Source organism: Borostomias antarcticus, assembly GCF_949987555.1.
Source record: "Borostomias antarcticus genome assembly, chromosome: 15".
In the NCBI taxonomy this organism is placed as follows: domain Eukaryota; kingdom Metazoa; phylum Chordata; class Actinopteri; order Stomiiformes; family Stomiidae; genus Borostomias; species Borostomias antarcticus.
In genome coordinates, this window is record NC_140248.1 from 3,048,203 (window position 1) to 3,062,679 (window position 14,477).

Genomic DNA, 14,477 nt, shown 5'->3' on the forward strand with positions numbered 1-14,477 from the left:
CATTCTGTAATAAAGTGTTTCACAACATTGCAACCAGGTTTTCAACCAAGGGCAATGGAAATAATTCTGAAAATAAGGCGGTTCATAACACTACCGGAGGGTGCCGTTGCACCACCTATAGTGAGAGCCCAGCCCCAGGGTCCTCTCGCTGCTCACGCAGAGCAATGGTGCGCATGCGCACCTTCCCTGTGGGTCCTGAGGACGGTAACCAAGGGTTACAGGCTTCAGTTTGCATCGAAACCACCGCCTTTCAGAGGGGTGATCGAATCAGTGGCTCGGGGGGAGTCTGCTCTAGTCCTGGAGAGAGAAATCTTGTCTCTTTTGGACAAGGGGGTCGTACAAATTCTACCGGAGGAAGAGAGCCATCAGGGGTTCTACTCTCGGTATTTCCTCGTTCCAAAGAAAGGGGGGGGGGGCTACGTCATATTCTGGACCTGCGCTCTCTAAACGTACACATCAAGCGATACAGATTCAGTATGATCAATCACAACGCTCTGTCTCGTACCATTCGTCTGAATGACTGGTTCACGTCAGTGGACCTACAGGATGCGTATTACCATATACGCGTACATCTTGTTCACAGAAAATATCTCAGGTTCGCTTATCTAGGCATAGCCTACGAGTATCTCTCGGTACCGTTCGGGCTGAGCCTAGCGCCTCGGATATTTACGAAGTGTGTGGAGGCTGCTCTGCTTCCCCTGAGGAGTCAGGGGCTCAGAATTCTAGCCTAACTAGACGATTATCTCCTGTGTTCGCTCTCTCGGGAGCAAGCAATGAAGGACACTCTTTTTCTTGTTTCCCACCTAGAGGGGCTGGACTTCAAGATAAACACGACCAAGAGCTCGCTAATGCCAGCTCAGACTGTAGAATATGTGGGTCTCAGGCTGGACTCGGTGTCTCTCCGAGCCAGGCTGTCTGTCCCTCGCGTCGCTTCATTCAACCAGTGCGTCAGCCTGTTCCGCAGCGGTCAGTCGGTCAAGTTCAGAATTTGTCACCGATTGCTCGGACTCATGGGATCCTCCCCGTCAGTTGTCCCTCTGGGTCGTCTGCATATGTGGGATTTTCAACGTTGGGTGTTAGGCATTCGTCTGTTCCCAAGACGACATTTGCATCGCACTGTGACAGTGACTCCCAGCTGTGTCAGAGCTCTCCGGTTCTGGAGAGACCCAACTCTGTTCGAGGCCAGGAACCCCTTGGGAGTGGTCTCACTCCGTTCGGTAGTCTCGACTGATGCGTCTCTCGCGGGTTGGGGGGCAGCTCACGAGGGCAGGATTGTGAATGGGACGTGGTCCCCACATCTCCGACAGGCCCACATAAACTCTCTCGAGCTGTTGACGGTGTTTCTGGCGCTACGGCACTTTCTACCCCTCATACGGGGTCGCCATGTCTTGGTCAGGACAGACAACACGACTACAGTAGCCTACATCAATCGTGAGAGTGGCACTCGTTCATCGAACCTGCACGCACTCGCGCGCAAGCTGATCCTGTGGAGCAGCGGCTTCCTTCCCTCTTTACGCGCGGTCCATGTCCTGGGCGTATTGAACGTGGGAGCGAACTTGCTCTCCAGGGGAAATCCCTGGTACGGTGATTGGTGTCTCCACCCTCAGGTGGTAAGTGGGATATGGGGGATGTTCGGCCGAGCTGCCATAGATCTCTTCGCATCGCGAACAAACGCGTGTCCTCTGTTCTTTTCCCTGACGGGAGAGGATGCACCTTGGGGTGTGGACGCGCTGGCTCATCCATGGCCAGACGCGCTGCTTTACGTGTTTCCCCAGGTCAGCCTCATAATCCCCACTCTAGCCAGAGTAAGGGAGCAGAGGCTGTCTCTCATACTCATTGCGCCGTATCGGCCGGGGAAACTGTGGCTGGCGGAGATCACCCCGCTCCTGTCCGGCTAGCCTTGGCCTCTTCCTTTACGCAGGGACCTGGTGTCTCAGGCGAACAGGGACATTTTCCACCCCAGGCCAGAACTCCTGGCCCTGTGGGCTTGGCATGTGAAGGGTTAAGTGTTCATACGGATGATTTCTCACCCTCTGTGATTAACACTCTTTTCAGTGCCAGGGCGCCTGCCACACTGAGTTGTATGACAACAAGTGGCGTGTGTTTGTGAGGTGGTGTGCTGAGCAGTCGGTGACTCCTACCCGCTGCTCTGCTTCCAAAGTCATCTGCTTTCTGCAGTTTTTGTTGGATAAGGGCAGGGCCTTCAGTATTGTTAAGGTATTCCTGGCTGCTATTTCTGCCTGTCACCAGGGTTTTGGGTCCTCCTCGGTGGGGGAGCACCCATGGGTCAGCTGGTTTATGAGAGGTGCGAGGCGTTCTCGCCCCGTGTCTAAACCACTGGTTCCCTCCTGGGATTTGTCAGTGGTCTTGGAGGCGCTGTCTATGCAGCCTTTCGAGCCTCTGGGGGTTGTGGGGATGAAAATTCTCTCTAAGACCGCGCTGCTCTTGGCTTTGTCTTCAGCGAAGCGCGTGAGTGAGCTAAATGCCTTGTCAGTGCATCCTTCTTGTATGCACTTTGCCTCTGGGTTGTCTAAGGTTTCTTTACGGCCTAACCCTGCTTTTGTGCCCAAAGTCGTTAATGACTCCTGCGTCTCCACGCTGGAGCTTATGGCTTTCCATCCTCCGCCTTTTTCCTCCGACGAGGATAGGCGTCTCCACTGTGTGTCCAGTGCACGCGTTGCGCGTTTATCTGGATAGAACCAGAGCGCTGAGGAAGAGCGACCAGCTCTTTGTCTCTTGGGCTCCCTCTCGTTCAGGGTTACCCATTTCAAGTCAGTGTTTATCGCACTGGATTGTGGACGCCATCTCGATGGCTTATGAATGCAGAGGTTTACGTCCCCCAGGGAGTCTGAGGGCTCATTCTACCTGGGGTGTGGCTACCTCATGGGCACTGTTCAGAGGTCTGTCAGTGGGTAATATCTGTGCTGCGGCGAGCTACCGGTTGGATGTGACGGTGCCTTCATTGGCACACACAGTCCTGGCGGTAGGGTCCTCTTGGGACGGCTGAGTTGGCTCGGCGATGCGTCCCTGGCTATATTCTGCAATTCGGGAGTAGTCTATATCTATCCCATAGGTGAGACACCGAAACGAATGTTAGAAAGAGAACTATAGGTTACTTACGTAACCCTGGTTCTCTGATAACATGAGTGAGGTGTCTCACCAAAATTGCCCTGCTTGCATTCACGGGAGCTTTGGCCAAGAAGGACGTTCCCACGCGTCACAAGTGGTTTTATACGGGGGAGGTGCTCCCCGCCCACACGTGACAGGTCTGACTATGTCAGACGTTTTAAATATGACTTCCAGGTATATCATGGTTGAGACGATATCCCATAGGTGAGACACCTCACTCATGTTATCAGAGAACCGGGGTTACGTAAGTAACCTATGAACTCCTGTTTACAGTTATTTTCTACTTCCTCATGCCCAATCTCCTTAAAGTCACACAGAAATGAAAAAAGCATTCTGTCCCATTTTTGTTCACATAATTGGTCATAGTGTTTAAGATGTTTTTGAAAGATTTTTCAAGATGCCCACCCACATCCATTGTACGACCAAAACGGTGGTAGAGCAATCAGACTTTCTCAAAAGTGCTAGTTTTGTCAACATTTTGAACCATTGTATATGATCATAAGTAACCTTAAAACAGGGCTAAACATGAATTTTCCCTTCACTACTCCTTTAACACATCCATTACCTCAAGTTCTCCTTGAAGGATAGACAGCCCATGCTGTCCTCTTTGTGACACCCAGGAACGGCTCCACAATTGTTTTTCTTTTCCATGACTCTGAGCAACACAGCTTGCGTCAAATTCTGACTCACTCCCCTTCGTGTTTAGTTCAATCTGCACTCTTCTTCTGACAAAACAAGTGTTTATAGTTTCTACCACTCAGTAAAGACCAGGACATCACAAGAGGGGCAACTTGTCACAGAAAGCGAGGCTATTTTAGGTTTTAAGATGACCACATCGCAATGTGAACCTATGGCTACCTACTGCTATAACACCCACGATAATAAACTACGAGAGCAATTGGAATAGGAACATAATAGCCTAGTTTACAAGTGACAGGCCTATTATTATTATAAAGTCAAAGCCTATTATTTATCTCTCCTCACATTTACTGTGGTTAGCCTGCATCTTTAGGTCACTGGATGGTAGGCTACTGAGTCGGTAGATAAAAAGGGATGAATCCCAGACGAAAACGTAATAGGCTACTTCAACTGTAGTTTTAATGAGGCAGATATAGCCTAGTTGTGGTAGCCTGCATATCATGGTTTTGGCAGTCAAAAGATAAACTCAAAACTCAAAGATAGGGAATCGCATTCTGCCGCGAGTCAGAATTATTTGTCACAACACCCTGCCACCATAAATAAAGCTTGAATACAGTGCATACAATAGCCTACTTCCGACCATTTCCTGACCGAACTACCTGAACTCGCGCAATGACGGGCACGGCCGTGAAAGACAGCACATGATGATTTGTCGCGGTCATTCATGTAATGTTGCCAGTGTCCCGACCACAACACGGCAAGAATGTATGCAACCGTGTTCGCCTAATCTGACATTGTGACCATCGTGAAAGACAAAAAAAATAAAATGTAGCCTGTACAGGCCATAAGACACTACAGAGAACAACAATGTTCAAACAACATCTAGTTTGACACTTCCAAGGTATTTGCCAAACTTTTAACACATGACCTTGAGTAGCGTAGAAAGTTAGTTAGATGTGTTCAAAGTTTGACATTCCGTGCTGAAAAGGCAAGTTTTTCCAATTTCTACTGCAACCTGTCACGAAACACCTTGCAATAATAGCCTCCATGCTGAGGTCATTATTTGAACAGGAGCAAGCAACATTTTAAGAGGAAGTAAAGTTGGAAAGATTTATCAATGTTGTTGAAATGTAATTTAGCCGAGGGCTGTAGACTCTTGATAAGGTGCTGTTGGGAAGCCATCAATTTAAATGAGATCAACGTGAACGATAAATAATGAGAATCCCTTCACTGTCTAGACAACACAACAGTGGCAGACACGCACACACACACTTACTTCTCATTCTGGACGAGCAGGCGCACACACACACACACAGAGTTCTCATTCTGGGCAGACACAGACACACAGAACAATAACCTGTCACTCACATTAGAGTCATCGTGCTGGGTCTTCTCCTCCTCTTCCTCTTTGGGCTCGGTGATGGTGGTCTGTCCGCCGTCCTCGGCCCCGGCCCTCTTCCCTGAGCGGGGGTCTCTCTCCGAGACAGAGGGGCCCAGCCGCAGGTCAGAGGGGGACGTGCTGCGCGACTTCTGTCTGCGGAACAGCTCGATAGCCAGCCTCTGAGAGCACGCACGCACGCACACACACACACACACACACACACACACACACACACACACACACACACACACACACACACACACACACACACACACACACACACACACACACACACGTCAGCCTTGAAAGAAACCCAAACCCAGCTAAGACAATATGGCTTCTAAGGTCGCTAATGTATTTAACACCTTTGTTTTTTTGTTAATAACCTATGAAACGTTATTGTACTATAATAATAACTGATTTGCGTCCATGTACTGTTTGCACCTGGTCTTCTCTCTATTCCTAGATTCTGACCATATATGTCCTGGCACTGGGAACAGCTTAAGAACAGAAAGAATGTGCTAGAGTCATCAGAACAGCTCTCATCATCCCCCCTCCGCCCACCTCTTTGAGGTTGTTGATCTGCTGGATGTAGCTGGACTGGGCCGACTCCAGCTGGCTGATGTACCAGTACTGGTCTCGGCACTTCTGGAAGAAAGTGGGCGATCGCACCTGGTACCTGCTCAGGGACAAGCACAGGGAAAGATCCAGGTCACCTCCACAAGTAGCCCCATTTATTCTGGGCTATCCTCAGCCCAGTTAGGCACAGTGCAAAGTAGAGACACGCTTCTCGCTTCATGTACACTGTATACTGACCGCACTACACTTTGTATAGTTTTTTATATCTTATTTTGCACAATATATTTTGTACTTGCTCTTTGCACTTCCCTGTCTCGTCGCTGAACCCTGTCCAATGTCGTCTCCATGTTATGCACCATGACCGAAAGATAATTCCTAACACAGTATGCTGAAAAACTACAATAACAATAAAACTGATTCTGATATACATCTAGACTGGAATAAAAGTGAACACTGAACTAAGGGTGAGAGATGAGGGATGGATCTGGTAGACTGTTTATGAGCATCTCACATGCCAAACAAGGGACATCAAGAGAGAAAAAAACAAGTGCAAATTCTCAGTAGCTGTGACCACATAGGTGCATGAGCAGAATACATGCAGCCAGTCCCAACCAACCCATAACCAATCCATTAAAGCCAGCTATAAAGCTGCTAGCTGCAACGCTATATTAGCATTTGCATTAGCTTCCCAAGTTGCCAAAATTGTCACATTTCAAATACCTGCAATTTCCTTATTTTTGAGACAACTGCAAATGTTTTGACATGGTAGAAGATGGTAGTAGGCTACACATGCACAATCAGTTTCCTAGATTATCCTTGTAAAAAGTTATAAGCCCTTGAAAATTTTATCCAAATGAAAGACAGAATTCAATCAGACACATTATTCATGTTTTAAACGGATTTCAGATTTCCTCCGCCCTCAGGATCACCTCCAGGGAGCGGGGGATTCTTGGAGTCGGCACTTGCTCTTGATCTGCAGCTGTTTTTTGTGAGTGGCTGTAAGCCAGCGCACCTAGAATAGCAAATATCCAGTAGTCGTCCCTCCCTGGGTCCCTCCCTGTGTGCCTCTGCCCCGTTGTAGACCTGCAGTTCTATGTTGCTACCACAAGAGCATTTACCGTTTTCAGCCACAGGAGGGCAGCAACAGGCTTAGATAGACAGTGTCCGTGTCCGAAATGCCTGCTACCTGCTATATAGCAGGCGAGAAGTAGCATGCTACTTAGTACCTACTACTCCACGAAAAACGATATAGCAGGCGAGAAAATGTAGCATGCTACTCGAGTCAGGTGACGGGAATGCGTCGTTACGTATTGTCGTTTGCGTTTCCATGGCTACAGGGCTACTAGTTAGCTACGACATCGTGAGTTCTCGAAATCTAATTTCTACCCCACATATATACACAAAACTGCATTTGTAGCTCCATGTCGTTATAACTAAGATAACTGACGGGAAAAAAAAAATTAATCGACAAATTAAGTCAATAGTTACATTTAAAAACGCCTTCGCTCTTCCCCATCTGACAGTCACCGGCGTCGGCCATGACAGCTGTCCTGAAAATTTCTCTGAACAGTGACGTAGCATCCGGAATAGCATGCTCTGAACTATGCTACATTTTTCACCGTTTTTTTTGCCAATATAGCAGGCGAAGTAGCAGGCGAGATAGCAGGCACAGTTTTGAAGTAGCATGCTACTTCTCGCCTGCTATATAGCAGGTAGCAGGCATTTCGGACACGGCCAGTGGTCCCAGAACCTGCAGTTCTATGTTGCTACCACAAGAGGCAGTGGTCCCAGAACCTGCAGTTCTATGTTGCTACCACAAGAGCATTTACCGTTTTCGGCCACAGGAGGGCAGCAACCCCTGAGTGAGCTAGAGACACACTTGTCTTCACCGGTGGGGGCAGTTGGGTAGCCCAGAGAGGGCTCCACTGCCCCCGACCCAATATGACGTGAGGGGGCGGAGTCTCGCCACCACGCCACGGACCCCACAACTCAGTCCTTGAGTGGGCTAGAGACACATGGTCTTCACTGGTGGGGTCAGGTGGGTAGCCCGGAGAGAGGTACACTGTCCACGACCAGCTCTGACCCGAGGGGGCGGAGTCTCGCCATCACACCACTATCCACGCCACGGATCCCACAACTCAGCCCCTGAGTGGGCTAGAGATACAGTTGTCTTCACCGGTGGGGGCAGGTGGGTAACCCAGGTCCACAGCCCCCGACTCAATATGACGCGAGAGGGCGAAGTCTTGCCACCACGCCACTGTCCACGCCACGGACCCCACAACTCAGCCCGAGTGGGCTAGAGACACACGGTTTTCACCAGTGGGTGTATGGAGATTGCCTGGAAGTAACTGCCCTACACCCGAACCGCTCTGAGGCGAGGGGGCGGAGTCTCGCCACGGACCCCACAGCCAATGGGCCTAGGATATAGACAATTAACTACCGGTGGAATGGTGGTGAACCATCCATCGGGGACCCGCTGTAGGTCCGCTAGCCTTGTGGTATATTCCGCCGCCAACTCGTCCATCGGGAACCTGCTGTAGGTCAGCTAGCCTTGTGTTATCTGGGTTTATCCCTTACCTTTGTCCAGAAACAGAAGTTGAACCAATTGCAGAAAAATAGCTAACGTTACAGGAATCATCAGTGTAACTGCTTTAGCCATTGACCGTTACCATTAATGTTATGGAAGCTGCTGCTAGTTGTTGTGAGCTCGAGCTAACTGGTAATCTCGCTCTTATTGTGCTGAATTAGCATTGGAAGCATTGGAACTGATGTGTCCAGGTGACAAGACTTAATTTATAAGACATAATTTCATGTCATTTCAATTCAATTCACAGTTATTTCAGTGGCATGACTAGCTTCCATCCTACCAGTCCTGAATAGAAACTAGCCAGCCACGCACATAAGCCAGGCTTGACCTGGCCTGTTGTATTTTTTTCTCTATTTTTTTGCTGTCCGGCCCACCTGAGAACGAGGGTGTCTGTCTGCATGTTGAGGCCCACCTGAGAACGAGGGTGTCTGTCTGCATGTTGAGGCCCACCTGAGAACGAGGGTGTCTGTCTGCATGTTGAGGCCCACCTGAGAACGAGGGTGTCTGTCTGCATGTTGAGGCCCACCTGAGAACGAGGGTGTCTGTCGTCATGTTGAGGTAGCCCTCGCTGGCCAGCAGGTCCAGTCTGAAGAAGCGGTTGTATCCCCAGCACTCGCCCACCTCGAAGTCTGACGCAAACTCCCGGATGATGTTCTTAGTGGGATCGCTGCAGGCCTGGTGGACCATCTCCACGCGGTACTCGTACCTTTAACACACACACACACGCAAAAATGTACACATACAAACACACCCACGCACACAGAAAGGACATTCAGTTTGAGTGAAACGGTAGGAAAGGGACATTTTTCAAAGATGGCGGTGACATACTTGGATGTTTCAGGTAGTCCAGCAGAGAGTTCCAGGAAAACCGACAAGTAGTTGCCCCGCACAACACCGTTGCCGTCCTAAAGAAAAAGCAGAAGTGTAAATGATGAGGTGTTCTCAGAGTCTGGTACTGGGCAGATGTGCTGTTACAGACTGACTGAATGATGAGGTGTTCACTGGGCAGATGTGCTACAGACTGACTGAATGATGAGGTGTTCACTGGGCAGATGTGCTACAGACTGACTGAATGATGAGGTGTTCACTGGGCAGATGTGCTGTTACAGACTGACTGAATGATGAGATGTTTACTGGGCAGATGTGCTACAGACTGACTGAATGATGAGGTGTTCACTGGGCAGATGTGCTGTTACAGGCTGACTGAATGATGAGGTGTTCACTGGGCAGATGTGCTGTTACAGGCTGACTGAATGATGAGGTGTTCTCTGAGTCTGGTACTGGGCAGATGTGCTACAGGCTGACTGAATGATGAGGTGTTTACTGGGCAGATGTGCTGCTACAGACTGACTGAATGAGTAGAGGAGCACTGACCGGATAAACCTTCAGCCTCCAGCAGAGCCCCGATATCTGGAGAGGTGGGCTGTAGACCGGGTCTGCCCTCTGCCTCAGGGTGCTACATGCACACACACGCGCGCACGCACACACACACACACACACACACACACACACACACACACACGCACACACACACACACACACACACACACACACCCAGGGCTGAAAATTAACACCTGCCACCGGCCAAATGCAGGTAAAATTTCCAATTGGCGTCTAGATTTCGGAAGGCTATCTGAAAAAAATATATACTTGGCCGGTAGATTTTTTCATCGACAGTCCCCTTGGCAGGTGACTCACTGTGAGCCAAAAAGTTAATTTTCACCCCTGCACACACCATTCCTATCAATTTAACAATCATGTCAACTTACTGTTGGTAAAACGTCACAACAGGGAAATGGCTCATTACTATGGACTGATGAGTCCCTGGTAGACTAAAAAGAAGCGAATCCCCTCAACAAATGATGCAAACACATGATCAGTCACAGGCTAATGAACAGGTAGAGCGTAAGCACTTAATCACTGCCTTGAACCTGGCAACCCGGAAAGAAGCACCACCAATATACAGTAACTGTGTACTCGGTATTCTTATCCATGAAACAGGAATACATTTGGTATGGAGACTGGACAGGTAATTATAATAATTATAAAGCACAAAAGTGAATTTCTCTAGTTTGTTGTGAATACTGCAGCTGAATCTCCGGCCTTTCATTGACTACATGGAGAGAAAATGTGTCACAGCGATGAGAAATGAGTTACCTGAAGTTTGCTAACACAAACGTGCTTGAGTCATAGGCAGGAACCAGCTCACTGCAGAGAGAGAAGGGTGCTTCCATGATTACACAGCTCAAAGCCTTCTAATGGTAACAGCAACAAAACAAATAGGTCTGCAGAGGTATTGGTCTGAGCAGTATGAGTCACATGAGAACATGATGAGAACATGATGAGAACATGATGAGAACATGAGGACATGAGAACATGGCATTGGACTGAACATCTTTATTAAAGCAGGATTCTAATCAAGTTAATACAGGACTATGGTTCAGTACGCTAGTGGAGTTAGTACAGGACTATGGTTCAGTACGCTAGTGGAGTTAGTACAGGACTATAGTTCAGTACGCTAGTGGAGTTAGTACAGGACTATAGTTCAGTATGCTAGTGGAGTAAGTACAGGACTATGGTTCAGTATGCTAGTGGAGTTAGTACAGGACTATAGTTCAGTACGCTAGTGGAGTTAGTACAGGACTATGGTTCAGTATGCTAGTGGAGTTAGTACAGGACTATAGTTCAGTACGCTAGTGGAGTTAGTACAGGACTATGGTTCAGTATGCTAGTGGAGTTAGTACAGGACTATGGTTCAGTATGCTAGTGGAGTTAGTACAGGACTATAGTTCAGTACGCTAGTGGAGTTAGTACAGGACTATGGTTCAGTATGCTAGTGGAGTTAGTACAGGACTATGGTTCAGTATGCTAGTGGAGTTAGTACAGGACTATGGTTCAGTACGCTAGTGGAGTTAATACAGGACTATAGTTCAGTATGCTAGTGGAGTTAGTACAGGACTATAGTTCAGTATGCTAGTGGAGTTAGTACAGGACTATGGTTCAGTATGCTAGTGGAGTTAGTACAGGTCTATAGTTCAGTATACTAGTGGAGTTAGTACAGGACTATGGTTCAGTATGCTAGTGGAGTTAGTACAGGACTATAGTTCAGTATGCTAGTGGAGTTAGTACAGGACTATGGTTCAGTACACTAGTGGAGTTAGTACAGGACTGTGGTTCAGTATGCTAGTGGTGTTAGTACAGGACTATGGTTCAGTATGCTAGTGGAGTTAGTACAGGACTATGGTTCAGTATGCTAGTGGAGTTAGTACAGGACTATGGTTCAGTATGCTAGTGGAGTTAGTACAGGACTATAGTTCAGTACGCTAGTGGAGTTAGTACAGGACTATAGTTCAGCATGCTAGTGGAGTAAGTACAGGACTATAGTTCAGTATGCTAGTGGAGTTAGTACAGGACTATGGTTCAGTATGCTAGTGGAGTTAGTACAGGCCTATGGTTCAGTATGCTAGTGGAGTTAGTACAGGTCTATAGTTCAGAATGCTAGTGGAGTTAGTACAGGACTATAGTTCAGTACGCTAGTGGAGTTAGTACAGGACTATGGTTCAGTACGCTAGTGGAGTTAGTACAGGACTATAGTTCAGTATGCTAGTGGAGTTAGTACAGGACTATGGTTCAGTATGCTAGTGGAGTTAGTACAGGACTATAGTTGAGTATGCTAGTGGAGTTAGTACAGGACTATAGTTCAGTATGCTAGTGGAGTTAGTACAGGACTATAGTTCAGTACGCTAGTGGAGTTAGTACAGGACTATAGTTCAGTATGCTAGTGGAGTTAGTACAGGACTATGGTTCAGTACGCTAGTGGAGTTAGTACAGGACTATAGTTCAGTACGCTAGTGGAGTTAGTACAGGACTATAGTTCAGTATGCTAGTGGAGTTAGTACAGGACTATGGTTCAGTATGCTAGTGGAGTTAGTACAGGACTATGGTTCAGTATGCTAGTGGAGTTAGTACAGGACTATAGTTCAGTATGCTAGTGGAGTTAGTACAGGACTATAGTTCAGTATGCTAGTGGAGTTAGTACAGGACTATGGTTCAGTATGCTAGTGGAGTTAGTACAGGACTATGGTTCAGTATGCTAGTGGAGTTAGTACAGGACTATAGTTCAGTACGCTAGTGGAGTTAGTACAGGACTATAGTTCAGTATGCTAGTGGAGTTAGTACAGGACTATGGTTCAGTACGCTAGTGGAGTTAGTACAGGACTATAGTTCAGTATGCTAGTGGAGTTAGTACAGGACTATGGTTCAGTATGCTAGTGGAGTTAGTACAGGACTATAGTTCAGTACGCTAGTGGAGTTAGTACAGGACTATAGTTCAGTATGCTAGTGGAGTTAGTACAGGACTATAGTTCAGTACGCTAGTGGAGTTAGTACAGGACTATGGTTCAGTACACTAGTGGAGTTAGTACAGGACTGTGGTTCAGTATGCTAGTGGTGTTAGTACAGGACTATAGTTCAGTATGCTAGTGGAGTAAGTACAGGACTATAGTTCAGTATGCTAGTGGAGTTAGTACAGGACTATGGTTCAGTATGCTAGTGGAGTTAGTACAGGACTATAGTTCAGTACGCTAGTGGAGTTAGTACAGGACTATAGTTCAGTATGCTAGTGGAGTTAGTACAGGACTATAGTTCAGTACGCTAGTGGAGTTAGTACAGGACTATGGTTCAGTACACTAGGGGAGTTAGTACAGGACTATGGTTCAGTATGCTAGTGGTGTTAGTACAGGACTATAGTTCAGTATGCTAGTGGAGTAAGTACAGGACTATAGTTCAGTATGCTAGTGGAGTTAGTACAGGACTATGGTTCAGTATGCTAGTGGAGTTAGTACAGGACTATGGTTCAGTATGCTAGTGGAGTTAGTACAGGACTATAGTTCAGTATGCTAGTGGAGTTAGTACAGGACTATGGTTCAGTACACTAGTGGAGTTAGTACAGGACTGTGGTTCAGTATGCTAGTGGTGTTAGTACAGGACTATGGTTCAGTATGCTAGTGGAGTTAGTACAGGACTATGGTTCAGTATGCTAGTGGAGTTAGTACAGGACTATAGTTCAGTACGCTAGTGGAGTTAGTACAGGACTATAGTTCAGCATGCTAGTGGAGTAAGTACAGGACTATAGTTCAGTATGCTAGTGGAGTTAGTACAGGACTATGGTTCAGTATGCTAGTGGAGTTAGTACAGGCCTATGGTTCAGTATGCTAGTGGAGTTAGTACAGGTCTATAGTTCAGAATGCTAGTGGAGTTAGTACAGGACTATAGTTCAGTACGCTAGTGGAGTTAGTACAGGACTATGGTTCAGTACGCTAGTGGAGTTAGTACAGGACTATAGTTCAGTATGCTAGTGGAGTTAGTACAGGACTATGGTTCAGTATGCTAGTGGAGTTAGTACAGGACTATAGTTCAGTATGCTAGTGGAGTTAGTACAGGACTATAGTTCAGTACGCTAGTGGAGTTAGTACAGGACTATAGTTCAGTACGCTAGTGGAGTTAGTACAGGACTATGGTTCAGTATGCTAGTGGAGTTAGTACAGGACTATGGTTCAGTACGCTAGTGGAGTTAGTACAGGACTATAGTTCAGTACGCTAGTGGAGTTAGTACAGGACTATAGTTCAGTATGCTAGTGGAGTTAGTACAGGACTATGGTTCAGTATGCTAGTGGAGTTAGTACAGGACTATGGTTCAGTATGCTAGTGGAGTTAGTACAGGACTATAGTTCAGTATGCTAGTGGAGTTAGTACAGGACTATAGTTCAGTATGCTAGTGGAGTTAGTACAGGACTATGGTTCAGTATGCTAGTGGAGTTAGTACAGGACTATGGTTCAGTACGCTAGTGGAGTTAGTACAGGACTATAGTTCAGTACGCTAGTGGAGTTAGTACAGGACTATAGTTCAGTATGCTAGTGGAGTTAGTACAGGACTATGGTTCAGTACGCTAGTGGAGTTAGTACAGGACTATAGTTCAGTATGCTAGTGGAGTTAGTACAGGACTATGGTTCAGTATGCTAGTGGAGTTAGTACAGGACTATAGTTCAGTACGCTAGTGGAGTTAGTACAGGACTATAGTTCAGTATGCTAGTGGAGTTAGTACAGGACTATAGTTCAGTACGCTAGTGGAGTTAGTACAGGACTATGGTTCAGTACACTAG

General features: G+C 47.2%; 1 protein-coding gene across 3 annotated transcripts in view; it reads right to left on the reverse strand.

Annotated features, from left to right (window-relative positions):
* The window catches only part of trim37 (tripartite motif containing 37), a 72,865-nt gene that overhangs the window by 42,133 nt on the left and 16,255 nt on the right, over positions 1 to 14,477 (reverse strand). For all 3 annotated transcript variants that reach the window (XR_014630791.1, XM_084449319.1, XM_084449318.1), the window contains exons 10-15: positions 10,473 to 10,523; positions 9,690 to 9,771; positions 9,144 to 9,220; positions 8,842 to 9,021; positions 5,714 to 5,828; positions 5,137 to 5,328 (exon numbers count right to left, since the gene is read on the reverse strand). Coding sequence is in view for 2 of the 3 variants with exons in the window: in XM_084449319.1 (XP_084305445.1) it covers positions 5,137 to 5,328; positions 5,714 to 5,828; positions 8,842 to 9,021; positions 9,144 to 9,220; positions 9,690 to 9,771; positions 10,473 to 10,523 (697 nt within the window). In the remaining variant the exon portion in view is untranslated. The remainder of the gene's footprint in view (positions 1 to 5,136; positions 5,329 to 5,713; positions 5,829 to 8,841; positions 9,022 to 9,143; positions 9,221 to 9,689; positions 9,772 to 10,472; positions 10,524 to 14,477) is intronic.